This window comes from Equus przewalskii, chromosome X, assembly GCF_037783145.1.
Source record: "Equus przewalskii isolate Varuska chromosome X, EquPr2, whole genome shotgun sequence".
In the NCBI taxonomy this organism is placed as follows: domain Eukaryota; kingdom Metazoa; phylum Chordata; class Mammalia; order Perissodactyla; family Equidae; genus Equus; species Equus przewalskii.
In genome coordinates, this window is record NC_091863.1 from 65,760,422 (window position 1) to 65,787,536 (window position 27,115).

The following is a 27,115-nucleotide window of genomic DNA, read 5'->3' on the forward strand; positions in this document are numbered from 1 at the left end:
GTAGATTTATTGAGAGTGAAAAACAAATGTGTTATTGAATCAAATTACCCAACTCATAGTAGATGCTCAATAAATCCTATAGCATCTAATATCTGGAAGAGTTCATATATACCACCTTAAAGAGTAATCCTCTTATAATATGATTGAGCATCTTATGCATCAGAAAAGTGAAAAAAAATTATGACATATAATTATTTCCTGACTGAGAGCAAATGTTTGCTCCTCATTAATAACAAGGGAAAATTTACAGGTGACAAAATTGCTTTCTGAAGGTTTTCTAGGAATGAGTACTAGTAGGTAGTATCAGTGACTCAGAAGAATTCATCAGCATGAAGATAAAGTCATAGTAGAGACTTTATCCAATGTGTAAATACCTAACTAGCAGATTACTACCTCTCCAATATGTTTACTCCCTTTTACAAAAGTACATTTCCTGAACTGCTACTATTTTTTATCCTCAAATTGTAGCAATATTTATTTTGACAAAACATCACCTTTTGCTGTCTGCCACTTGTGTTTTCCCAGGCAATTCAGGTATAATTAACATCTTATTTGTGCCCCTGGAGTAAAATTTTCCTTAGGCTCCAGCAGAAGTACCAATGATCTAGTATGGATTAAGACGGCCTATGACCCATCTGTTTCAACCCTAATGAATCAGTATCCCAAATGCCCTCTCATTCTTTCCCTTCCAATTGCTCAACTCATGGGACATTACAAGCCTTTCTTTTCTCAAGCGGCCACTCAGAAAAGAGAAATGAAGGGCAGGGCGTAGGTGCGAAATAGGGATCCACCTCTATGTGAGCAGGAAATTTTTCTCTGTTGTGAAAAGGGATGTTGGCTCCTATCAATGGACTGCTGTCCATAGATACAAAGATCAAAAGTTAGTCAACAGTTCCATATAATGCCGTACAAATGTGCTCCACAGACAGCTGTTTCCACCAGGGCACTGCTTCTCAGTTATGCAGATAGATTATATTTACTACACAGCTATTTGTGCTCAGGCAAGTGGAACCTTGCATAACAAAGCAACTATTTGTAATGCCGCTTCTAAAAGAACCATCAATAATATGCTTTCTCTGACTGACTCCTCTGGAAAATTAAGGTAAGCTTTAGAAATTTCAGACATTCACAAGGGGCACTTAGTTCGGTATTTGAGTCCCTTTCTTTTCCACATATGGTGTTTATTGCAAAAGCTCCACTGAAGATAAATGTGTGTGTGTGTGTGTGTGTGTGTGTGTAAAGAAAATCATAAATAAAGCAATAATTAAAGTAACATTAAAGTTCAGTTTTTTCCCATTGAAACTACTTTTTAAGAACCTTTTTGACTGATATATTTACTAGTAAATAGACTTGATCTCCCACCCTTGCCTCTGCCAGAAAAATGTCCATGTCCTGGATTTTCATAAAGAGCACTCTTCAGTTATTATTTTTGGTTTAACTGATGATGTCCTCTGGTGATTACAGTGTCTAAGGCCCAACATGACTATAGAGGGACTACACTATCCCTCTCTATTTATTTATTTATTCATCATTAACTGTGTACCTACAGTATATTAGGAACTGTTCTACATAAAGCAGTGAACAAACTAACACCCTTCCTAAAAAACTTAAGGGGTTCACATTCTAATAATTCATAATGTTTATTCATAGAAAAGATGCGTTTTTCCCTTCTCCCTATCTCCCTTGCTGTTACCCTCCATAAATTTTCTTACTTTAAGGAAAAGCCCAAAAGTGAATGACGAGTGTAACCCTGCTCAAAATAAGTAGTATCAATATTTCCTCTCAACTCAGGAAACTTATTCTCTAGGAGCTTATGAATAATATTATGATTTGGTGAAAGAATTTTCTTTTCAAAATCAGCAACATTCATAACAGTACTTAATGTTAAGTAGATTGAGTTTGCACATTTTCATATTCATGGATTTATAAGATACTAAGACATCATGTATATGTCAATAGAACAATAAATTACATAGATAATTATAATAGATAATTAAAATAGATATTAAGACATAGATATTAAAATAGTGAACTCTGCAATATACATCCCATATCTGGGGAGACTATGGGATCTGGAAAGCTTCATTTCAGCTTTTTGCATGCAGTTTTTAAAGTATGTTAATTCCAACAAGAAATTGAAATACTAGTAACAATCACAGTAATAATTCTAATACTCATGTAATCCATATACTGTTATGTCTCTGGTACCATTCTAAATGCAGTCTATATATTAACATCTTTTAATATAGACTAAGACCCTATGAGATGGAGACTATTATTATCCCAATTTTACTGATGAGGAAACTAAAGAGTGTTTAAATAACTTGACCAAAACAGCAATTTGACATCGAATTTAAAATCGCCTTTTAGGTTGAAAAACTGCTGTTACATTGTACTATTTACCATGATCCTTCCCTCCAAACTATGACATGATATTATTCCTCCAAACTTTCCTGTCCAAAGAAAAGACGTTTGCAATAAATTCTGATTGAGAGGGCTCAGAGGATCTATTGTTGTGTTCTTTATAGTTGAACGTAGCTAGTTAATGTTTAAATATGGGACATTAGGTTTTTGGAAAAGAGTACCCCTGATCCTAAGTGCAGCTTTCCTTATCACAATTTCAGTGCTTTGCAAAACCCTTACTTAATTGGGTATTTCTAATGAAAAACTGCATAAACGTTCTTCATTATCACTTTCATTCTTAGGAAATCTCCAGGATAGAGTTTGTGTTTTCATGTAGGCATTCATAGAGACTCATTATAAGAAATCTTGTGTTTTTTATGGGGCCGGCCCGGTGGCTCAGCGGTTAAGTGTGCACATTCTGCTTTGGCGGCCCAGGGTTCACCGGTTCAGATCCCGGGTGTGGATGTGGCACCGCTTGGCAAGCCATACTGTGGTAGGCATCCCACATAGAAAGAAGAGGAAGATGGGCACAGATGTTAGCTCAGGGCCAGTGTTCCTCAGCAAAAAGAGGAGGAATGGCAGCAGATGTTAGCTCAGGGCTAATCTTCCTCAAAAAAAAAGAAAAAAAAAGAAATCATTTTTTTTTACTGGCTCTGAATAAGTTTTACTTAATTCTATTTTGTACACTATAATCAATTGTGAATTCTTACAATCTGCTGAAATTCCAAACAGCTTAATCCTAAGTAAGTTTTCTTCTAAGGCCATTGTACAAACATGTTTTATTTATGTATACATTACGATATTAAAAGGAGCTTGCTTGTGAAGAATTAACCACCCATGTCTACTAATTAATTCTCCTGCTATTTCTTCAGTGAATTGTTAAAGAAAAAATTATTCATGATACTCATTAAAGTAGTAAGGCAGACTTTATTTGGAATTTTTGCAACAGGTATATGGCCTACTGCAATGGGGTTTGGCAGGAGGGGAGAGACACTGGGCTCAAATTTATAACCAAGGAGAAGAGTGGGAGGGATTGGTGGATGGTAAATTAATAAGAGGGTAGGGTAGTTCTTGCTAAACTGACCTAACAAGATTCTTACTGAAGGCAGTCTAAAGTGATCAGACATCACCCAGGGGATGGTGGGGAGTGAGAAGGGTGATTAGATACCAAGGGTGATCAGATATCGAGGGTAGGGTTTTCTGGCTAAACTGACTTCGTTAGATTTTTTTGCTAAAACTGTACTCTTGAAGACGTGCCCAAGGATGAGACCTAATCTAAAAATAGAAAAGAAGAGTGTGACTAGAGTTTGGTCAAGGAGAGAATATTTGTCAGGATATATCAAGTCAACATGTGACAGGCTGCATACAATCATTCAGAGTGTAGAAGTTGTTCTAGGGTATGTTTTCATATGCAATTGACTATTCCACTACATTGCACATGTTACTTTTGGGAATTTAATGTAGGCACTCTGTTTTTTCCTCTTTTAACTTCTCTTAAATTAGCTCTATTATATTTGTTTAAGGTACCTAAGGATAAGAGACAGACAAGAGAATGAATACACTTTTTTAAATGTTTATCAGCAATTGGTTTTCAAATAAATATTTCTCTATTTGAAATAGAGAAAATCATGTTTTCTAATTTGACTATAATTCCTGTTTTGTGTGTGTGTGTCTACATGTATGTCATAAAATTAATTTAGGTTAATCTTAAAATCAACTTCTCTTGAAGTTGAAGCCAAAGAGTTGAATTGAATCCTAATCTTCTTTGGCACAGTTCTGAGATGGCAGTAGAAATATGTTCAGAGTTTGTAAATCAGGTGTCAGTATTGCCACTACTGCCATCATCAGCCTTCATATGTTTTAGTATTTTATATTCACAAAATTTTTTGACATTTATTAGTTTTTGTAATTAATTCTTACATCAACTTTATAAGAAAGGTAGAGAATTTATTTTTGTAGATGAAGAAGTTGAGGCTCAGGTCTGTTCCAGGTGACTCAGCCAGTAAAGAAGATTATATGGGGGCTGGTCCAGTGGCATAGCGGTTAAGTTTGCATGCTGCACTTTGGTGGCCTGGGGTTCATGGGCCCAGATCCTGGGCATGAACCTATACACTGCTCATCAAGCCATGCTGTGGCAGCATCCCACATACAAAATAGAGGAAGATTGGCACAGACGTCAGCTCAGCAACAATCTTCCTCAAGCAAAAAGGGGAAGATTGGAAACAGATGTTATCTCACGGCCAATCTTCCTCACCAAGAAAATAAAAAGATTATATGAATAATATTTATAAAATTTATATATCTTATATATGAATATATATTTATATAAATTATAAAATATGATAATATGTATGACATTTTATTTGTAATATATACTTAAAATATATTGTATTTTAATTATAATTATTTTATAAATAAAATAACTATGCTATGTAATATATGCTGTATAATTATAATAAGTAATTATATAATTAATATAATATAGTTATATAATATAAAATATTTTATATAGTTATATAATATATAGATAAAGTCTTCTTTACTGGCTGAGTCACCTTGGGTAAACTAGAGTCTCAATTTCTTTATATTTATATAAAATCATATTTTCTGATAAAATAAGCTATTAAATATATTTTAAAATACTAGGGAAGAGTTTCTCAAGCTCAGCATAGTTGACATTTGTGGCCAGATAATGCTTCATTTGGGGGCAAGGGTTGTTCTGTCTGTGGTTGTAGGATGTTTAGCAGCACTCCTGGTCTCTACCCACTAGATGCTAGTAGCACCTCCACAGTTGTGACAACAATAAATGTCTCCAAACATTACCAAATGTCCTCTGTGGTGAAGGGGTGAGGGTCAAAATCACAGCAGGTTGAAAACCACTGCTCTAGAGGTAGAGAGGATTTTTTAACAGAAAATGTTCTGAGAACCACAAAGAGGCTTGTAAGACTGGCTTATAAGACACCAGCATTAATGTATCAAAATTCAGTGTGTCTCTGTAAAATGAGTTCTACTTTTTAAAAAGCAAAGCATTTATTTTAGCTAGGAGATTTTTATATACTGAATATTTTGATGCACCTAACTACTGCACGTTAAAGTCTAGTTTTTCATGAGATATAGTGCTGGTTGAGTGATCCCTTGGCTTTTAAGGAGGCTAATTCAGAATTAAGTGTATGATATTAATCTCTCTGTATCAAAGAGTAGACTTGGAAAGACAGCAGATTCAGGGATTTTAAATCACAGTATCTCTTTTACTTCATGATCATTTTTTAAAACGAGGTGAGTTGGGATTTATCCCTTGAAAAATTGGTAAAATTTGGACAGAATGGATGGAGGTTATTCACAACCAAGAGATTAGTATGAGGAAAGATCTTGGGCATTTGTGATGATATTATGTTTTGGTTTGTATATCAGCCTGTTTTGAGAAAAGAATTTCTGATTGAAAATATTTAGAAGTACAGCTAGAAATGTAGATTATAAGGAGGGTAAGGAATTTGCTAGTATAAATTTTATCTGTATCTTTAGGCAATTAGATCATTTGAGGTTTTCAAGCAGGCAAGCAACATAAAAGTGGTTGTTTAAGGAAAACGTAACCAGATGGATTGGAGGATATAAGGATAGGAAAACCAAATAGGACTCTTTTTCTCTTGAATCAAGGTATGAAGGAAGGAGAGAAGATCTAACATTTAGGATGTCCACTATATACCAGGCACGGTGCTGTTTTAATTTGTTATCTCATTGAATCCCTCTGCATTTTGATAGCAGTTGCCATTTCACAGATGAAAATGCGATTAGGCGAGATTAAGTAGCTTGCCAAAATTCATTCTGCTAGCCAGGTGCCTGATATAAGATTAAATTTCACGTCTGCCATATTTACAGAAAGCAATGGAAGAGGAAAGGGAGGAAAGAATGAACGGAAGAGACATTACAAAAGCTAAATCAATGAGACTTAGTGATAAATTTTAAGGCTAGGATTGGGATTTTGGAAGGTGAGGAATGAAAGTTAGATCGATCGTGCTTTTACGATCAGCTGTCAAGTCACAATTGTATGTGGCAGTCTCAAATAAAGGTAGAGAAAATGACTTTCCTACTTGTAGAACTGCCTTATTTCTGAGCTATTCAAGAATACTAGATGTAAAATGGCATTATACTTTAAAGCTATTCTACAGCCAGCCAAACCACAAGTCATCTATCTACAGTCTGGAGGAGTCTAAGCAAATAACTTCATTTTGGGATGACATTGTCTTGGAGGCTGTTGGACAAACATGGTCAAAAATCCTGAGCCAGAGTTCCTTAGGCTACTGGAAGAAAATTTAATGGAGGCACAATGGCACTAACACCTTATATCCTTCTCAGTGTTTGGAAGCACTTTGATGATTTTATTCAGGCTTCTAGAAATTGAGCTAGTCTGGAAACACAAAGACCTATTGCATCTAGAAATATGCCTAATTACTAGCTTGTATGTGTCCATTATTTATAATTTTCAGATAGAGGAAGTGGTCCTAGAGTCTATACCTATATGTAGTTTTGACATAAGCATAGTCATTGTCAAAGGGTGGAAGGATCATTAATTTGTCCCGGAAATTACCTTTGATGATAAGAGCTCAATTTGAAAGCCCAGCTGCAGGTGTGAATGGCATATTGAAGTGCTAATGGCAGTAATCCTTTAGCTAGAGAGAATGGATTTTTGTTATTTGGGACTAATATGCCTTCTCTTTGTATTCCCCCTTTGCACCGCAAAGAATAAGAAGAAAGTCTGGCTTTGAGACTATTTCATAAAAATTCCTGGAAGCCAAATTAAAATGAAATTTAAGCAGGCATTAGATGAGAGCTAAGCCTTTCAGCCTTTTCATCTACATTTAAAGAAAACCTTGGTACTAAATCACCAAACTTGAAACTTGTTGCTACAACTCATTAGTATAACATATTTACTAAATATCTGATTTGGCCTTTTGAAAATTAAGCATGAAACTTTCATGCTGGACGTTAGTTAGTTGAATTAGGAAAAACTTGTTTGCAAAACTCCAAAAGAATCTTATTATAGTTTAGACTTCATGTATGCACTTTACTCTGGCACTGTTTTTGATATTTTCCTGGACCCTGCACTTTGTGTGTTTTTTTCTCATTTTGTAGTGAACAGAAGATAAAAGACAAGAAAGTGAACAGAGTAAATCCTCAGTTGGCAGTAGAGACCTAGATAACTTTTTCAGTATTAATGTTCTGTCCAAAGAATCTTCTTAAGTTTGATCACATCGAATAGAAAACTTGTTCCATAGTAATGATTAGAAAACTTATTTGATTTGGTTTCTATTAAGAGACAGTAAAATAAATAGTTTCATAATAGAATAAGATTGAGAATTCAGGTTTCTTCTGAATATATTTTTCTTTACAAAATATTTATCGTTGACTTTGTAAATGAATTTCTGTAATTGCAAAGCCATATGCTGATCTACTTTAAACAATATAAAGCTCAAATTGAAAAGAGTTAGTAATCTGAATAGACAGTTTTGTAAAACTAAGATGTCTACTACATTTTTCATAGTGTTATGATAAACATTTATTATATAGAGAATTATAGAAGCAACTTTGGCAAAACAAATGCATTATAAGAAAGATATGGATCTTTCCAAGTTTTGTACAATCAGTAATTTCTTAAAAGTAGTTAATCTATTGATGGGGTACTTGGTTAAATATTTTCAGTTATAGTATTTCTTGCGATGGGAATTGATATGCTCTTTGTTTAACAAAACCATTTCTCATTAAACATGTCTTTCATTTTTGTTATCTTAGCTAACTTTCAAAATAGTTATAATTTAAAGACTAAATTTACTAAATAATTAAATATAATAACTAAATACATCTTCGTACTTAGTGAGTTCAGATTGTAGGGGAGGAAGACTTTTCCTCTACCTAATGTGGGTTCGTCTGGCCGGAAAATGAATTAAATTCACATGAGACAGAATAGCAAGAGAAAATTAAACAAAGCTTTATGACATGTATACATGGGAGAAGTCAGGCAAGCTGAGCAACTCGCCAAAATGGCTGAAACCACCACTTAAATATCTAAAGACAAAGGAGGATGTTGGGGGTGGAGGGGGAGTCAGTGGATCATGGGAGATTACCACACAAGTACAGTAAACAAAATGCAGATTTAAGTCCTTGCCTTTGGCATTGATTAAGAGTTTCTAGAGAGAAGGTCATCTCCTTTCTTCTTCCTGGTACAGAGAGGGAGATATCTTTACAGATGGAGAGTTCCTTTACAATGTAAATGTCTCCTAACAAAGGGCAAGCAAGTTCTACTTTTCAGTTGCTTTCCTGTCTGCAAAGGAACCAGCCTCAAATAATCATCACACCAAAGAGACATATCTTGGGGTGGCCATTTCCAGGTCCCCACAAGATCTTTCACATTTGAAAGGGTATAGTTCATGGTTGATATGGTACAGGAGTGGCAAAAATAAGGAATAAATGGTGATTTTTAAATTTTGCACATTGCTCTGATTGTACATCATCTCAAATTTAGAATATGCAAATTTCAAATAGACTCAAAGACCCAAATTAATCTATCATTAAGACTTTAATCAAATTGACTTATTTATTTGGTATTTTATGTAAAAGGAATTTAGAAGAAATATTGAGCTTCAAGTCCACCCCTTCCTTCGACAGCTACTTTATTTCGTGGGTGTTTGAAACTTAGTTTGCTTAATTTATATTCCTTTCCTGAGATTAGAGTAAGGGGTAAATAAAGCTATTTGCTATCTGCATGCTCTTTGGTAAATAATGAGAAATTTTTTTCCAAATATTTTGTAACAAAGATTATAGTCCTTTTGGCTTTGGTGTAATTGACTTCTGATTTTCTTCTAGGCTTGACATCTAATTATATCTTCAGGGTAGCTATGGAGAATTATATAAAATTAGAAATCTCTTAGAATGCATTGCTACTCCAAATGCATTTTCCCATCTAGTCTCTCATTTGATCCTCACCGCAACAGGATGAAATAATCTGAGTCAGAAGTATTATTCCATTTACAAATGTACTAGCCAGCAATAATTAGAGCTAATGGTTGATGAACTCTATACATACTTCATATGCATTATGTCATTTGATTCCCACAATGACTGAGTGAAATGCAAGTACCATTACAGACAGAGAACTGAACATTGTAAAGGTTATATTCATTTCCTGAGGCTGCTATAACAAATTGTCACAAATTGAAAGGTTTAAAACAATAGAAATTTATTCTCTCACAGTTCTGGAGGCTAGTATTCCAAAATCAAGGTATTGGCAAGCTCATGCTCCTTCTGAAGGCTCCAAGGGAGGATCTTTCCTGCCTCTTCCATCTTCTGGTAGTTGCCACAAATCGTTAGTGTTCCTTGTCTGTAGTGGCATCACTCCAGTATCTGCCTCCCTTGTCACATAGCCTTTTCCCTGTATGTCTGTCTCCAAATGTTTCTCTTCTTATAAGGACACCAAGTCATTGAATTTAGGGCCTACCCTAATCCAGTATGACCTAATCTTAATTTGATTATATCCACAAAGACTCTGTTTCCAAATAAGGTCACATTTACAAGTACCAGGGGTTAGGGCCTTAATGTCTTTTTAGGGGAAACAATTCAACCTATAACAAATGTTAATGAACCTACCCAAGGTCACAGAGCTAGTAAATTGCAAAATCAAGAATTAAACTCAATCTGACTCCAGAGCCCATGTTTTTAAATACTATGCCCCACTGTCTCTAAACATCAAACTGATTAAAAAGCTTTTCCTAAATCCTACAATGAGTTACAAGTCAAGGCTAAGACCAAAAAGAAAGTTTTCCTGACTTCTAACCCAGATTATGAGATTCCATGGAGTGTCCTTTCCAGTGCATGATGATACCTTGAGTAACCCTTGAAAATTCTCTTAGCTAAGGTTTTATTATGATATTTTCAATAAACATTTTTTCATACTGGAAAATCAAACAGTGAATTTAGGATAGTGTTTTTGCTTCTTTGCAAAGACCTAGGGAACTTGTCATGACTCAGTGCTTCTCACATTTTCCTCCCAAAATGACCTTAGGCAGTTGGAAATAAATGTATTTCCTCCACCCCAAGTCTTGGGATATCATGAAAAGTTTCCAGGAATCAGATCAAAATTTCTTTATTATAGTGTTATTTTTAATTCATGCCAATTATATGTCCAAGTATAGTTTCATATAAAAATAATATTGTGACTTACATGGAATAAAATTGACTCTCCACAAGGAAGGAATATTTTGCCCTGTGGCTTCTAGTACCCCCAGGCACATCACCATCTACAACAGGTATCACAAAGAGTCCGGGAGTATTCTAGCTTAAAAAAATTCAGAGAATGGTAGTGAGTTTAAGTTCTAGGGCCAGAGATCACTAAATTGCATAGCAGTTCTTAGGTGTATCTGATACTTTCCTCTATTTTTGGAAAATCTTTCCTCTGTTAGAGGAAAAATAGGGAGGAAACTATATAACCACAGAACTGGATGAGACTGCCAAGAGTCTAACCACTTTTACTGAGTCAGTCATTCTGATACTGTGAGAACTCTCTTTTTGAGACAGAAGGCCTGGTTTGAATTTTCAAGTGTTTGAACCAGTCTCTCAGAATAGATAGCATGATATTACCTGATGAATAGTGTTGCTTTGGTATTTTTCTGCTACTGAATTCTACTTTGAATACTATTTTGATGGATATACACCAATATCAACTTCTATCAGAAAATTCTGATGACTTACAAATTCTGAACAATGTATACAAATCTACCTGGAATATTATATTCATGGTCACCGTGAGTATTTAAAAATGACTGTGACACGTTAAAAATTAGCTCCAATAGAAAATGTGAACAAGTTGATGATCTCTCATAATGCATTATAAAAGGAATTGCTTTGTTTAACTTTCTTTTACTCTGGTGGAGAGGAAACCACACATCAATGTTATAGGAATTACTGAAATAGCTCTGATTTAATATAATACATATGTTTTAACTATGTGAAATGTAATGAAGAATCTCTTTCATGATCATATTATGTCCAGTTAAATATCAAACTGTTTAAAAGCAATATAAAATAGTAAGGAAGAGAGAGAGTGCTCACATTAAAGGCAGGATGAAGATACTGAATATTACCATGGGGAATTCAAAAGCTGGCCTAAATTCAGTCCATTTAAAAAGAGTTTACTCATGACTCTTTCACAGCTATAATCTCTCCTTTCATGTTATTCATGTGCTTTTTAGAATTTTCCTATATTTACCCAATGTTTAGTGCCAATTACATTATGTGAGAAATGCTTTGTTTTTCATTTCTTCTTTTTGGCTGAGATGTGTCATTTTTGTTGAGAGCAATTCTTAATGAGCTTGAATGCTGGGCGCCAACCCCATAGTTTCTCATGCAGTAGGTGTAGGTTGTGGTCCAAGAGTTTGCATTTCTAACAATTCCTCAGCTGATGCTGATGGTTGCAACCTGGGGACCATACTTTGAGAATCACTGGTATAGTCAATACCAAGAGCATGGCTTTAGAACTACTCAAACCTAGGTTTCAGTCTCATCTCTTCTTTTACTATCTTTGTCACCAAGGAGAAGTCATTTAACTCCTCTGAGATTATGTGCAACTTTGCTATGTTTTGAGGAATAGTCTCAAATACAGTGCCTGACAGTACATACTCTAAAATATAGTAGCTCTTATCAGTACTATGCTCTTCATATAGCCTTAGGTTGTTGAAATAAGATCACTTTTAATTTCATTATTCAATTTTACTTATTCATGTTATAATTAATGATGAAAAGGTCCCTTAATATCCTCCTGGACACAGGAAAACTGAATCTTCCTTTTATTTGCACCAGGATGGACCTTATATACGTTGTCTCTGCTCCCTACCCTCCTGATCAGATTCCAACCAAGAGCGTCTGTAACCTAGGGTAGGCAAAAAATAAAATTTCATGACAGACCCAAGGGCCTTCACTTTTCCCATCTGGATCTCCTATTATACAATATTGAACTTAGTAGTACACTTTCAGGAAATTACAAGACATCCTGATATGGAGACACATTTACCCTAGATATATTCTACAGATTAAACAAATGCATATTTTCTGTTTTCAACTACACTAAGAAACAACAGCAGCCATGAGGCATGGGGATAAAGGATACATTTAGCCTCACTTTGCAAAGTTTACAAAGGATAGAATGGAATCCTCAAAGAAGGCCTATGATCTAATTATAAAATACCTCCTATATAAAATTATAAAATATTACCAGTGAAAAGGATCATCTATTCCAACTCTCTCAGTTTATATAGAAAAGAATGAGGCTCACAAAAGTGAAATGATTTGCTTAGTTATGTTAGAGTGGAGTTTTAAAATATTTACTGTTTTCAATCCTGGTCATTTTGAATTGATTCCTTGAAGTGTCTACCAATATATTTGAATCACTTTGAAGTCAAAGTTTTGTTTCTTTTTTAAAGAGAGCTGAAGATAATGAATCCCCAAATTTACTTGATAACAAATTAGTATAGATGTTTCTATTAAATTTGTGAAACAATTTCTATTCCTTGCATTTTAATGGTGGCTGATATTACCCAGCTGGTCTTTTCCCAAAGATGTTTCTTAGATTTCCTTTTCAAATAAACTTGATATTTAGAATTTTAAATTGTTCACATTGAAGTCAGAGAGAGCTGACTTATTTTATGTAAGTGAAACCCTTGAATTTGATGATTTGGGGCCTGGATTATATTTAGATAGCAGAGTCCATTGGTGAAAAGAGATATTACAGATCCATGATATTAACCACCCTAAATATTCCTATACGCAACGGGAGAAAGAAACTAAATTTCTAGAAAACTTAGATTGTATGGCTAGCGATATCTCCAGTCAGGGAAGAAATCCTGAGGTAAATTGGAAAGAGGTCAAATTGAAGAGGATCTCCTGGATTAGGAAAGGATAATAAGGCACTCATAACAAGAAGAGCCCCTTTGATAATCTACAGAGCCTAACATGTGATGGAGCAGAAAGAACAGAGTCATAGGGAGCTGAAGGCAACAGAAATAGTGCACTTCTGTCAGGATCAATTTGAAAAAAAAAATCATAATTTTCTACTTCTCCTTTTGCCATTATCTGTTCCAAGTGAAGTGTATTTCTGGGTAGCATAGAAAATGAATGGTGGCCTCTGCAAATGGTTAATGAAATTGTTTTTAGATAGGAAGGAGTGAAATGATAGTTATGTCACTGAAATTTTCAGGCTCACTGTTTACTTGCAGTGGGTAAAGATGGATGACTTAAAATTTTCAGGGTTCTATTTGGAGGAGAGTATAGGTAGAATGGTAGTGATTACTCACCCCCTCTACGAAACATGTAATATTATAGAAAATCATTCAACTCAAGTATCATGTTGGTATTTCTGTTTTTATTTAAAGGTGTGAAAATATACTTTGACGTTCTGAATCAGTAAGCTATGTTTATGTTGTGTGTGTATTTGTTTAAATCAGCATGTTCTTGTCTCTTGCCTCTGTAGTTGATGAATTTTATTTGAACCCTAAGAAAAATTTGGTAAAGGACCGTCCCTCAGGGATCCTCTCTTCTTTTGAACACACAAGCATCAGAGGGGCTGCTTATGCAGATTGCAGATTCTTCTTTTAATTAAATATTTGCAAAACACTGCTATCATTTGAATTTCTACAGTTCTATGCAATGCATTAACAAGATAAATCTGTCCAATCTGCTAGTGACACACTCTAGAGAAACCTTAAAGATAATTTGCTCTTGATATCAGGGAAGTTTCTTTCTGCTTAATCATTAAGTTAGTGTGAATAATCACCTGTCATATATATTCATGGCATTTTGGAGCTCTCATGTTAGTGGCATATATGTTTATAATTATTCTGTCTTCTTGATGAATTTACTCTTTTATTGTTATCAAATGTCCATCTTTATGTCTAATAACAATCTTAAAGTCTCAAAGTCTATTTGGTCTGATATTAGTATAGTCATTCCATCTCTCTTTTTTTTTTTCTGCTTTATCTTCCCAAACCCGCTGTACATAGTTGTATATCGTAGTTGCAGGTCCTTCTGGTTGTGGGATGTGGGACGCCACCTCAACGTGGCCTGACGAGCGGTGCTATGTCCGCGCCCAGGATCCGAACCCTGGGCCACTGCAGCGGAGCGTGCGAACTTAACCACTTGGCCGCGGAGCCAGCCCCCTCCATCTCTCTTTTGTTTGCTGTTTGCATGGTATATTTTTTTCCATTCTTTTACTTTCAACCTATTTGTAGCTTTGAATCTAAACTGTGTCTTTTGCAGAAGACATGTAGTCAGGTCATATTTTTTATTTTATCCATTCTGCCAATCTCTACCTTTTAATTGGAATGTTTAATTTATTTACATTGTGTTATTATTGATAAGGTAGAATTACACTTGCTATTTTGCTGTTTCTTTTCTATATGCCTTATGTTTTTAAAATTCTTCTTTTATATTCCATTGCAGACTTATTTTGAGTTAAATATATTTTTCCTAGAGTATCATTTTAATCCCCTTGTTTCTATTTCTCTCTATATTTTTAGTTATTTTCATGGCTGTTGGTTTGGGAGTTACATTTAACATTTTAATTTATGACAATCCAGTTGAGGTTAATAACCAACTTAATTTTGAATATACAAAAACTTGTCTCCTATATAACTCCATTCCCTCCTGCCTCTTCTGTGCTGTTATTGTCACAATTGTGGTATATACATGTACCTCTCAACTTAGATTTATAGTTAATGCTTTATGCAATTGTATTAAGTCAGACAGGAACAAAAGAGTTACAAACAAAAAATACATTAATACCATCTTTTATGTTTACCTATATAGTTACCATTAAAGATATTCTTTACTTCTCCATATGGGTTGAGTTACTGTCTAGTGCCTTTTCATTTCAGCCTGAAGGATTCCCATTAGTATTTATTGTAGGGTAGGTCTTATAGTGAAGAATTCTCTCACATTTTGTTTATCTTGGAAATCTTAATTTCTTCTTCATTTCAAAAGGGCAGTTTTGTTAAATATAGAATTCTTGACTACAGTCTTTTGTATTCAGCACTCTAAGTATGTCATCTCATTGTCTGTCTGGCCTCCATGGTTTCTGATGAGAAATAGGATGTTAATCTTAATGAAAATTCCTTGTATGTGTGAGTCAGTTTTCTCTTGATGCTTTTCTAGATTCTTTCTTTCTCTTTGGTTTTGACTGTTTAGTTATGATGTATCTTGGTGGGATTCTTTTTGAGTTTATCCTCTTTGGAGTTTATTGAGCTTCTTGGATGTGTAGGTTAATATTTTTCATAAAAATTTGGAAGTTTTCACTATTATTTTTCAAATTACTTTCTGTCATTCTCTCTCCTCTCTAATTCTAGAATTCCTATTATGTGTATATTCGTACATTTAACATTGACCCACCAGTCTCCAAGGCTTTGTTCATTTTTTAAATTCTTTTTCAATTTTTTCTCAGAATTGATAATCTCAATTGGCTATCTTCAAGTTCACCAATCCTTCTGCCTATTCAAACTTGTTGAGCCACTCTAGTGAATTTTTCCTATCAGTTATATTTTGCAACTCCACAGTTTCTATTTGGTTCTTTTAGAATAATTTCAATATCTATATAGATATTCTCTATTTGGTGAAACATAATTTTCATTCTTCCCTGTAGTTCTTTAGAAATTGTTTTGTTTGCTTTATTGAACATATTAAAACAGCTGGTTTAAAATCTTTGTCAAGTAAGTCCAAGATCTGGGCTTCCCCAGGAAGAGTTTCTATTAACTAACTTTTTGACCATGTGTGTGCCATATTTTCTTGTTTCTTTCCATTTCTCATAATCTTTTTTGAAACCTGGACATTTTAGGTAATATAATGTAGCTACTCTGGAAATCAGATTCTCTTCCCTCCCTAATGTTTGTTATTTTTGCTGTTTGTTAATATTGTTTGTTTAGTGAATTTTCTGAACTAGTCTTTAAATTCTATATCCTTGTCATGTGTGATCTGTCAAGTCTCTGCTCAGTTTAGTGGTTAATGATTACAGAGAAACTTTCTTGAAGGCTTGGTATGAATTCATCTCCCAGTCTTTGCTGAGAACCTCTCTGTGTGTTGGGCATACCTTCAGCACACAGCTAGGCAGTTGAAACTCTGCCTTAGCCTTCATTTTGTGCTTTGCCAGAGACTCAATGTCAGCCAGAAGTAAGAACTTAGGGCCTTCTCAGGTCTTTCCCAAGCATGTTCACAGCCATGGGCATACACACAGCTCTATGCATACCCATGGCCTTTTAGATTCCTAATGAATATGTTGGAGGTTATCAAAGCTTCTATGAATATATCATTCCCCAGTTTTTCCTTTAAAGCTTTTTGGTTAATTTATGGTTTGCCCCAGCTGTTATCTACCACCTCAGACAGTCATGATGTCAAATATTGCCTCTAATTGTTTTTAACAAATACCACAGGGAAGAGGTTTCACATTGAATGAACTCCTAGCCAGGTCAAATAAAGAGCCTTGCAAGTGGAGTCTTTCATGAAACCATCAGATAGGTCAAATGATGACAGTTCTCTGGGAATGGAGCTTTGGAGGTGCTCCATCCCCATTTTGCCTCCTCTGGAGGCTGCTAGGATATTGGTTTCATCATGATTTCAGGCAGTTGGTTTACCACAGATGGGGGAATGAGAATAGGACAAGTGAAAATGCCACAGAGCTTGCTGTTCTGAGATTCCACGATTTTTTAAAATAAATTCTTCCTGCTTGCTGTAAACCTTTAGTTATTTTCCAGAATTCTGAAAAAATTGACTCTGATCATTTTTTCCAACTTTCTCATTGCTTTTATGGAGACAAGAAATTTTGTAGGTCTCTACTCTGGCAGTTTCATTGATATCATTCCCATTCACATTACTGAAAAAGAGCAGTGTTCCCAATTAAAGTTATTAACTAAGTGACTTATAAAAAGTTAAGACACCAAGCAACCTGTACAGCCAATTTTTAAACAATCTATAGCCTATTTTGAGATTTTGAAATAACGTTAAACTCATGGTATCTAATATTCTACCCATTTAAAGAAAAGTGTTCTGTATTGTAAGTATAGAGTTTTGGACAAAGTAGGGTGCTGATATTGGAGGAATTAAAAAGATATATTTACGTAAGATTCATTAGCAGAATATGAGTCAGCCAGCTGCCTTTTTTCAGTGTATATAAATGCTTTTAGTTGCAGTTGTAAAACTGTCAGAAGTGTTAGATTTTAAAATAAGATAAAAATTGTGGAGAAAATTAGTGAGATTTTATTTTTCAGTACTGTCGGAATCAGACTATCCAATTAACAGAGTGGATGTGGATACTTAAAGAACTGAGAAGGAGGCTGGTCCAGTGACACAGTGGTTAAGTTTGCATTCTCTGCTTTGGTGGCCTGGGGTTTGCTGGTTCTGATCCTGGCTGTGGACCTACGCACCGCTTATCAAGCCATGCTGTGGCAGGCATCCCACATATAAAGTGGAGGAAGAGGGGCGTGGATTTTAGCTCAGAGCCAATCTTCCTCAGCAAAAAAAACAATGGAGGATTAGTGGCAGATGTTAGCTCAGGGCTAATCTTCCTCAAAAAGAATAATGATAAATGAATAAATAAATAAATAAATAAATAAATAAAATAAAGAACTGAGAAGGAAAGAAGACAGACATATATGGCTCAATAATTTTCATGTTTCTTTGTTTCCTTACAAGATGGATTTATTAGCCTTTGACTTAATCTTTATGTAACGTAATAGCAACCAAGATAGACTTCCTCAATTGTATTCTTATCCTATATGGATCATTAGACAGAAAACGGATGTTTATTCATGCATACTATTTGTACAGAAACGAATACTGTTGACTAAGCAAAGATTGTTAGTATTTCTCATAAAGAATCTCCACGTTCTGAGAGTGAGGGTGGTCCAAATTTTTTGGATGGCTCAGAGAGATGAGTAAAGTTTTGGAATGGTTTTTGGGGGAATGGGAATTGGGAGTAAAAAAAGAAGAACTGAGGGGGCCAGTCCTGTGGTGTAGTGGTTAAGTTCAGCATACTCTGCTTCAGTGGCCTGGATTCATGGGTTTGGATCACAGGTCTGGACCTACACCACTCTTCAGCCATGCTGTGGTGGCGACCCACATATAAAGTGGAGGATGATTGGCAGAGATGTTAGCTCAGGGCTAATATTCATGCGCAAATAAAGAGTGGGGCTGGCCTGGTGGTGCGTCAGTTAAGTTCACACATTCCACTTTGGCAGCCTGGGGTTCGCTGGTTCGGATCCTGGGTGTGGACCTATGCACCACTTGTCAAGCCATGCTGTGACAGGCATCCCACATATAAAGTAGAGGAAGATGGGCATGGTTGTTAGCTCAGGGACAGTCTTCCTCAGCAAAAAGAGGAGGATTGGTGGCAGATGTTAGCTCAGGGCTAATCTTTCTCAAAAAAAAAGTTAAAGAAAAGGAGTAAGATTGGCAATAGATGTTAGCACAAGGCTAGTCTTCCTCAGCAAAAAATAAAAAAATAAGATGAACTGACAGCACTGAAGGTCCAATTGAAATTGCAAGAGGAAAAGTCAGCAAATAAAAGTTGGATAAGGAGATTGAAATCTGGGAGGTATGTATTGGAGTAGGAAAACATTGGTATTTGAATTCTTCTGTGACTAGAATCAGAGGGATAGAAATTTGTTGATTTACTTTTTACTCTGTTCATTCAAGTTTGTTTCATGCATTTAAATATTCTATATTTCTGTCTCTGGATCCCACTTGATTTGTGTATTTTAGATTTAGCTAAATTGGAAAAAGTTGAATGATTTTCAAATTTCCATAAAGATTTACAGCAAATAGCTAATTTTCATTTTGACAATCTTGAGGTAAAAGAAAGTCCTAATATGGCAAAACATACTCTATCAGTGTTAACAGAGCAGTCGTTTTACCTGGGTCTAGAGTAGATCAATAAAATACCTTGAAAAATGAAGAAGTCAAATATTTTATCTTTCTTCAGAGACTAAAAGCAGCTTTATTATTTTCCACCATACAGTTCAGGGCTGACCCACATTTCCAATATCATATCCCATAATTTTGTTCACCCCCAGGGAAATAGAATAAACTTACCATCCTTTGTATACTACTCCCTTTTCCACCTATGCCACTGTTCGTGCTGTTTTCTTCTCCTGAAACCATTCTCAGCAATTTCTACTTCTTAAATTTCTTACCATCCTTTTAAACTCAGTTGATAATATCCTTCATGAAACCTTTATTAATCATCTCTTGTCAAAAATAATAATTACTAACCTTTATTGAATGACTGCAGTTTTGCTATAATACCATATGTGTATTGATTTTAAAAAACTAAGAAAAGAACCTCATTGTACATAGTTGCTCACAAAAAATAATAGAAATATAGGAAAACAAGGCTGAAGCAGACCATTCAAAACCTGTGGAACTTTGTAACCTTAATCCCAAGAATAGCAATAATAATCCTAATAAAGAATATTAGTATGCTTAAATCTCCATTAGGATATGTGATCTAAAATAGTCAGACCATCTTTAACAGCCTTATACCTTGGGACTCAAACTTCCTCTTTCAAGAAATTGGTCCTTGAAGAAATTTTCTTTTAATAGGTACTAGTTTTGTCTACATTAAAAATACGATTCAAGGGGAACCTGCTACAAAAAAGTCAGTTTTTTTGTTAACACTAGGAAGTGTCTTCCAGATCCCTAGATACCTTAACATAGAGGAAAATGTGTTGGTTTTTGAAGACCCCATTGGCAGTAAAGGAAGGTACTTCTGTGGGATTTTTAGCACTTAATGTCTTTATGTATTACTAAAGCTTTCTCTTTAATTGTGATAAAGCTTGATCCTGATAACTTCAAAAAATCAGCATGCTGGGAAAAATTGTGTAACACAACTTCAAATTTATTCTGACCCCGTGTCCCGTTTATCAATCGCACATGAGCTAATGTGCAGTAAAGAAACATACCTTGTAGCAGAACAGGCTATATTTATCATAGCCCAGAACTGTTTTAAACTGTGTACATATATTGACTAATTTAATTCACATCGATATGTACTATTGTTATCCCTATGTTATAGATGAGAAACTTGATACACAGACATTGAATAACTTGCTCAAAGTTACACAGCAAAATGTAGCTGAGTGGGATTTGGACTTCAGTGGTATGGCTCTATGTTCCTTATTCTTTTTTTTTTTTTAAAGATTTTATTTTTCTCCTTTTTCTCCCCAAAGCCCCCCGGTACATAGTTGTATATTTCGTTGTGGGTCCTTCTAGTTGTGGCATGTGGGACGCTGCCTCAGCGTGGTCTGATGAGCAGTGCCATGTCCGTGCCCAGGATTCGAACCAACGAAACACTGGGCCACCTGCAGCGGAGCGCGTGAACTTAACCACTCGGCCACGGGGCCAGCCCCTATGTTCCTTATTCTTAATTACTGCACTGTACCACTTCTCTGAAAAGAACTTGCTTTTGATTTGATTCCTGTAACATCATATTAGTACCTCTTTTGATACTTATCACATCTTGTCCTTTGTGTAGTATTCATTTATCCTTTGTCAAATCATGTGTCATATTTGGTTCAGAAAATGTACTAACTAAAGTTTTGATCTGTGTACAAGCTCTTGCTGTGTCCACCTTGAGTGATTTGGTTGCTATCTCTGTGTCTTAATGTTCCTATCTGCAGAGAGAAAAATTTAAGTTGTCATCTCCAGTGCCTCTCAGTGCTTAAATTTTATTTGAATCTCATACTCATATTCACATATATTATTTGGCACTACTTTCTGTGGGCCCATATAGCGTTAGTGTCCCTGTTTCAAATTTCACTGCAAGATTATGTCTTTTTATGCTTCCATTATTGAAAGCTTTTACAGTAGTCCTGAATCTTATGATGCATTTCTTTTACATCAGTACATCTTTAGTTCTTTGGCTTTATTATTCAGTTTAGTTCAACAAACATTTATGGACCCCCTACTATGTGCTAAAAATAAGAGGCAAAAATAAATATGACATGATTTCTGCCCTTGAGATGCTGGCAATCCAGTGGTTAATTTGTGAAAACTTGGCTAGTGCCTAGTCTCAAGAAAAGGCTTGTTTATTAAAAGTTTTTTTTCTGTGTGTCTTCACTTATGATAAATGTCATCGAATACAAATTGATTTCCAAAGTATCTTTTTTAAGTATGTATTTGGTAGCTTATTATATTACACGTCTGTTAAGATTCAGAAACTAACCTTATAGCAAGCTATTAAGAAAAAAAATGCTGAATTCTGTTGACTGTTTTGTTAGCATAGTGTATTTATTAGTTAACATAGTAGATTTAAAGCAAAGAGAAAAAAAACAGCTTTCTTTGAAATGCTTACATATTTTTTACAAGGAAAAAATTGTTGGCTAACCAAATGAAAACCATAAATCTTTTAAGCTCTAATCTGTAGTCTTGAAATTAAATAGTTTTGAAATCGTGTTGTATAAGGGGAAAAAACATATCTGCCTATTTTTGTGGTTATAATATACTGTCTATATTACATGATATAGTATACCTATATTATAGATTTATATCATAATATGCAACCATATTATAAAGTATATGATTAACGTATAATATACAGTATTATATGTCATATAATATATAATAGTATACATTTATACATAGTATACTAAACAGGATTTAAAGTGGTCTGTTTCTAGTCTGAATATGAATTCCTGTTTTCTTTATCAAATAAAATTAGATTTCAGAGTTTATTTTCAAAATATTATTGATTTGGTTTACCATGACATTTTTTAAATTGTGTGAGGTAAAAAGTGAAAGTCCCACCTCCAGAGGTCGTCACTGTTAACCATTTAATACATATACTTCCTGACTTTTTCCAATTCATACACAGATCTTACATTTAATTTCAAACCATCTTATTTATTTCAACATGGAGTAAATTAGAAAAAGAATGAAAGAGTGGAAAGACCTTCTTGTACTGAGCTGAAATAAGATAAAATATAGCCCACTCTAACATTAAAAGGTATCATTCCTTTCTTGTACCCATCTGCATTTTAAAGGTCAGTCTCACCTGTATTGTTTTCAGTACTCAGCCTTGGAGTAGTAAAGACCATGAATTGCTGATTTCAACTCTCCCACCATATTGTAGTGAAGTATTTAATACATGGCTTCACTTTTATCAAAAGTGTTAAAAATAATGGTTGAAATCTCCTGTTTCTTTTCCTGAGATTTCTTCGTCAAAGCTATAACCCATCAATTTTAATTTCAGCAGATTAAACTATATTTTTACCTATCAAATTATCTCTAATCAATAAACAGTTGGGCTTTCTCATGAGAAACAAAGTTAAGAATGTGAAAGGTGATGTTAGATCACTGTAACTATTAAAGTCAACAAGAATGATTGAGTTTAACTGTCATTGTGCTAAATGAATGAGGATAGTTTTAACAACTGAGCTGAAAGATAACACAATACTAGCTAATGTCCATAGTAAGAAGAATCAACAAATTTGTGAATTATTTTTTACACATATGTTAAGGTGGGATTAGTCTTAATTGAAATACTCTAATTAATGTCATGGATACTCACCCATCAAGGAAAATGGACTTGAATTCCCAAAAGCATGCTTGAATTTTACCCCTCAGTTTTCATAGTAGGGACCTCACCAAAATTTTTTATGGCTTGACATGTCACAATGTTTAAGGCCTTTCTAAAATAATGAATAACCTTTACAATTAATATGTAAATTCATAAATTGGCAATATTTTTCATATTTCACGACAAATACTCATAAGTATTAGTTTGTGGGCATATGTGCAAAACACCTTATTCACATTATCTCATTCAATCTGTGTAACAGCCATGTGAGGAAGGTATTAATAGTATTCCTATTCTACAGATGAGGAAACTGAGCCTTAGAGAGTTTAATTTGCTCAATGGTACACAGCTTAATAAATGGGAGAGCCAGGATTCAAAAACCAGTGGCTCTTAAATACTGTGCGGTTAGCCATTATACTAACTGCTGCTCAGAGAGTGAAATATTTGGTTATGTAATGTAATACAGAGCAACTATTGCTCTCTAAGATTGAACTTATTGTAAGTGAAGTAGGTTATCCAACCAGATTGTCTTCTCTACTATTAAAGATCTATTCATTTACTTAATCAGTACACTCTTCCTATGGTAAATCCTTCTCTTGAAATTTTCTTGGAATCTGTAGCAGTATGATAAATGTATCAGTTCATATTTTGTGACATGAAAGAAATCACAGCTATGGTAGAATTGACATCAAGGAACGCTAAGGGAAATAGGAAGTTAATATTGGAGAAAGTGAATAGAAAAAGTAATTGGAAAGCACCTGAGACAGACATTATCTACTTCATAATATTATCGTTGACTAGTTTTATTACTGTTAATTCTGCTATGAACTGATCTACTCAGACTGTTGAGGTCAGTGCTTTTCAAGTAATCTTAGATGCTAAGATCTTAATCTCAGCTTTGAAGTGGTAATAGAAATAATCTAACTCTATACCCTCTACTTAAGTTTTTACACACACAAATGCCCAATTTTTGACAAGCATTCTTTTCATTTATATCCACTTTTTGAAGTCTACTAATCCTACATTTTTATCCAGAAATAGAAGGGAATTTAAGATGATCCAATGTATTTATACATAGTGTATTTCTCCAAATGTCCGTATTAAGTGAGGCAGTATTAATATGGCACTACCATAATAAATGAAGTAATATTTATAAAGCACTAAAAACAGAGCCTGGTATAGTAAGTGCTATATAAAGAATGTTAAATAAATCCATTTATATCTTTATAATGCCTATTTAGGCTTCTATATTTATTAGACTGGTTTAGTGGTTAAGTGTGGACTCCAGTGCCAGACTACTTGAAGTCGAATCCCGACTTCATTATTTACTAGCTGTGTGACTTTGGCCAAGTTAATTTAATTCTCCAGGTCTTGGTTTTCTCATCTGTCAAATGTGCATAGGAATAGTACCTAACTTATAAGGTTGTTGTGAGGATTAAAGGAGTTAACATAGAATAATGCCGGACATATAGGAAGCACTCAATAAATGTTAACTGTTTATGTAATTGCCCTTGTGCATGTGCACAGTTTATGATCTATTTTTTTTAAATATTAAAAAGTTGATTAAGATGTCTGAGCCTTTTATAAACAACGATGGTTTCCTTTTTATAGCACAGTATGCTTTATATTTAATGGACTTTTCACTTTTGCTTTTAGCCAATTGCCATTGAACCCGAAGCAATGAGTTTCTCAGGGGAACGTGGACCTGACTATGTGCCTCCAACGCATCATCTATCAATGGTGAGTGGGTTGAATTCTCCATTGTGAGCACTGAGAAGTTAACTATTGGGGGAAGAGATACATAAACTTCACCACTTAAATAATATTCCACATATAGCTTGAATTCAGAGACTTAGAATTTGTTTCGTTACAATATTATTTGCACTCCAAAAGAGTCATGCTACCATGGACTCTAGTTAAGATTACCTTTCAGTAATCTTGCAAGAACAATTGAAGATTCACTTATTCAGTTGATCATTTATGTAACAGCCTAAATGCTATTGATGACTGTCTTGGCTCTTCACTTCCTTCTCATGTGAACACTGGCTATTATTCAACATTTTACTCTGTTGACTCTTCCTTCCTTGAAACTTTATGTAACAATTATTTTTTCTGTAACCTTCCTATTTTTTCTAACTTCTCTGATTCTCAGTTGCTTTTACTAGTTCTTATTCCTTAACATGGAATACGCAGCCCTTAAAAATATGATCCCAACCAAATTTCTAACCTCATCTCCTGCAAATCCCTGTCCTGGAGTCTACTAGACATAATAGACTACTTCTACATCTGCAAATACTCCGTGTACTCTCACTGTTTGTGTCTTTTTTTTTCCATATTTTTCTCAGTGCTTAGATTCCCTTCCCCTTCCTTCTCTGCCTGAGTAATTCTTACTCACTCTTAACATTCAGTTCAGATGTCACTTCTCTTCTGATAATCTTGCCTGACACTCTCGGGTAGAATTAATCAGTTTCTTCTTTGTGGTCATATGGCACTTTGTAAATAATACTATCAAACAACTCATCACACTGTATTCTAGTCAGTCTGTGCCATGTTTTCTTATTGATTTTTGCAGTCACAGCAAATAACATAGTACCTTGAACATAGTAGAAATTTAATGTATGTTGAATGAGTGAATGTATGATTGAATGTATGTAGGTATGGGTGGGTGGATGGATGGATGCCCAAGGAAAGGAGATCTCAGAATCCAGTCCTAATGAGATGGGATAATTTATTCTCCCAGGACACTAATGCACAGGGACTATATTTTGGAATGTTCCTGGCCCCTCCAACAAGATTATAAAGTAATTAGATTCTTCCAATCTCCTCTCTCATATTCACAAAGTGAGTTTCTTACATTGACCTACTTATTCGCTTACCAGGATCCTGTAATTTAATCATTTTGTGAACATGCTTATCAAACGGTATATAAGTACAAGAAAATTAAAATTGTTTAGCTACACTAATGGAAGCAACTTCACAGATGATATTGAGAAATTCCTCACTTACATTTCCACAAAACATGAGCTAAAAATATAACATATTAAGGAATAATAAATCATTCTGTCTAACCAGCTCAGGCTTCAATTAAGGGTCACGTAAACACATATTGGCAATTTGCTCATTATATAATTTATAATATTGATTTATAAGATAACAAAAACACACAGTTGACTATAATTACTTAGTAACCACATATTATCAATGTTATAATAAAATATTTGAAAGATGGAAATAGATCCTAAGTTCTTCTTGCAAAATGGGAGCTATGCAGTGCCAAGAAGCCACCTTTAAGTGGAAAATGTTCATAAAGCAGCCCTAATTTGGTTTATTAATCTTTAAAAACTAAATGATGAATACCAAAAGTGTGCTAACTAACATCTGATTCAGAAGGTTTTACCATCAGTCATTTTCTGGTCATGCCAAGTCCTGGGTGTTCCACTCATTTTAAAACTGTTTTCTGCTTGGAAGGTGCTAACTGTGTGTGTCTAAATAAGCATGAAAGTAAAAGCCCATACACATGTGATAATGGTGCCTCTGTTGTCTGTCTCTTTACAGTCACTTCACAAGAGATGTAAACCTAAGGGTATATGAAGAGAAACAATTGATCTAATCACTAAGTCTATCACTAAAACATTGAAAGAAATTTTTACTTTTCAGAAACACTTTAAGTTCCAATTCCACATACTTTTTGAGTTTTTGAGTATAGTTTCATAGACTGTCATCTGTTACCAAAGAAACATTCGCTGAAATGTAGGTCTAAGTAATAATAATAGCTATCATTTATGGAATGTTTACCCTGCTGGACACTATGATAATCATTTTATAAGTGATGATATGTTTAATCTTTTTGTCAAGCTAATGAATTATATATTATTCTTTTCTTCATTTTACAAGAAGAAACTGAACCACATAGAGTCTAAATAACGTGCCCCAAATCATGTGGCTGTTAAATGACAAGCAATCTGACTCCAGAGCTCATGCTCTTATTCAATGTGCTATACTATTTATAAATTGCCTAGCATTTGCCTACAGAATGGCTTCAATGAGCTCACCCTAAAACAAAGTTTTATTTGGTTTCTCCACTCTCTTGTCAGAAAGTCTTATAGATTGGCC

The 27,115-nt window shown here is 34.5% G+C and overlaps 1 protein-coding gene across 4 annotated transcripts in view; it reads left to right on the top strand.

Annotated features, from left to right (window-relative positions):
- LOC103566226 (uncharacterized) overlaps nucleotides 1-27,115 on the top strand; it is a 396,238-nt gene that overhangs the window by 262,469 nt on the left and 106,654 nt on the right. For all 4 annotated transcript variants that reach the window (XM_070603400.1, XM_070603403.1, XM_070603401.1 and 1 more), the window contains one exon: nucleotides 24,659-24,742. In XM_070603400.1, coding sequence (XP_070459501.1) covers nucleotides 24,659-24,742 — 84 coding nt within the window. The remainder of the gene's footprint in view (nucleotides 1-24,658; nucleotides 24,743-27,115) is intronic.